General features: G+C 59.5%; 1 protein-coding gene across 1 annotated transcript in view; it reads left to right on the forward strand.

Annotated features, from left to right (window-relative positions):
• Positions 1-511, forward strand: part of CAPN1 (calpain 1) — a 34,690-nt gene that overhangs the window by 33,477 nt on the left and 702 nt on the right. Inside the window, exons 12-13 of the mRNA XM_009274003.2 lie at positions 91-302; positions 383-422. Of these exons, the coding sequence (XP_009272278.2) occupies positions 91-302; positions 383-422 (252 nt within the window). The remainder of the gene's footprint in view (positions 1-90; positions 303-382; positions 423-511) is intronic.

Consider the following 511-nt stretch of genomic DNA (forward strand, 5'->3'; position numbering starts at 1 on the left):
GTAAAGCACGAAAGGCGGAGGGTGTTTTTGGGGGGGGGTGGGGGTTATTTTGGGTGGTTTTTTTTTTTTAACCCAACCCCCTTCCGGCAGCACGCGGGGAAATCGGGCGTCCACCTGAAGCGGGATTTCTTCCTGGCCAACGCCTCGCGCGCCCGCTCGGAGCAGTTCATCAACCTGCGGGAGGTGAGCACCCGGTTCCGGCTGCCGCCGGGGGAATACATCGTGGTGCCCTCCACCTTCGAACCCAACAAGGAAGGAGACTTCGTTCTCCGCGTCTTCTCCGAGAAGAAAGCCGGCACCGAGTAAGAGACGCCTCGTTAGCGCTAACGATCCCCCTCGGGCGATTCTTGAGGCCAAACCCTCCTTTAATTATCCCCCGCAGGGAAATGGACGACAAGATCCAGGCGACGCTCCCGGACGAGGTGAGGGTGGTGGACAGCCCCGTAGGCTGCCGAGGCGTCGCCTTTTTACCGAACCGGCCGTTTTTTCCCTCAGAAAGTTTTCTCCGAAA

Source organism: Aptenodytes forsteri, unplaced genomic scaffold (genome assembly GCF_000699145.1).
Source record: "Aptenodytes forsteri isolate BGI_AS27 unplaced genomic scaffold, ASM69914v1 Scaffold634, whole genome shotgun sequence".
Classification (NCBI taxonomy): Eukaryota; Metazoa; Chordata; class Aves; order Sphenisciformes; family Spheniscidae; genus Aptenodytes; species Aptenodytes forsteri.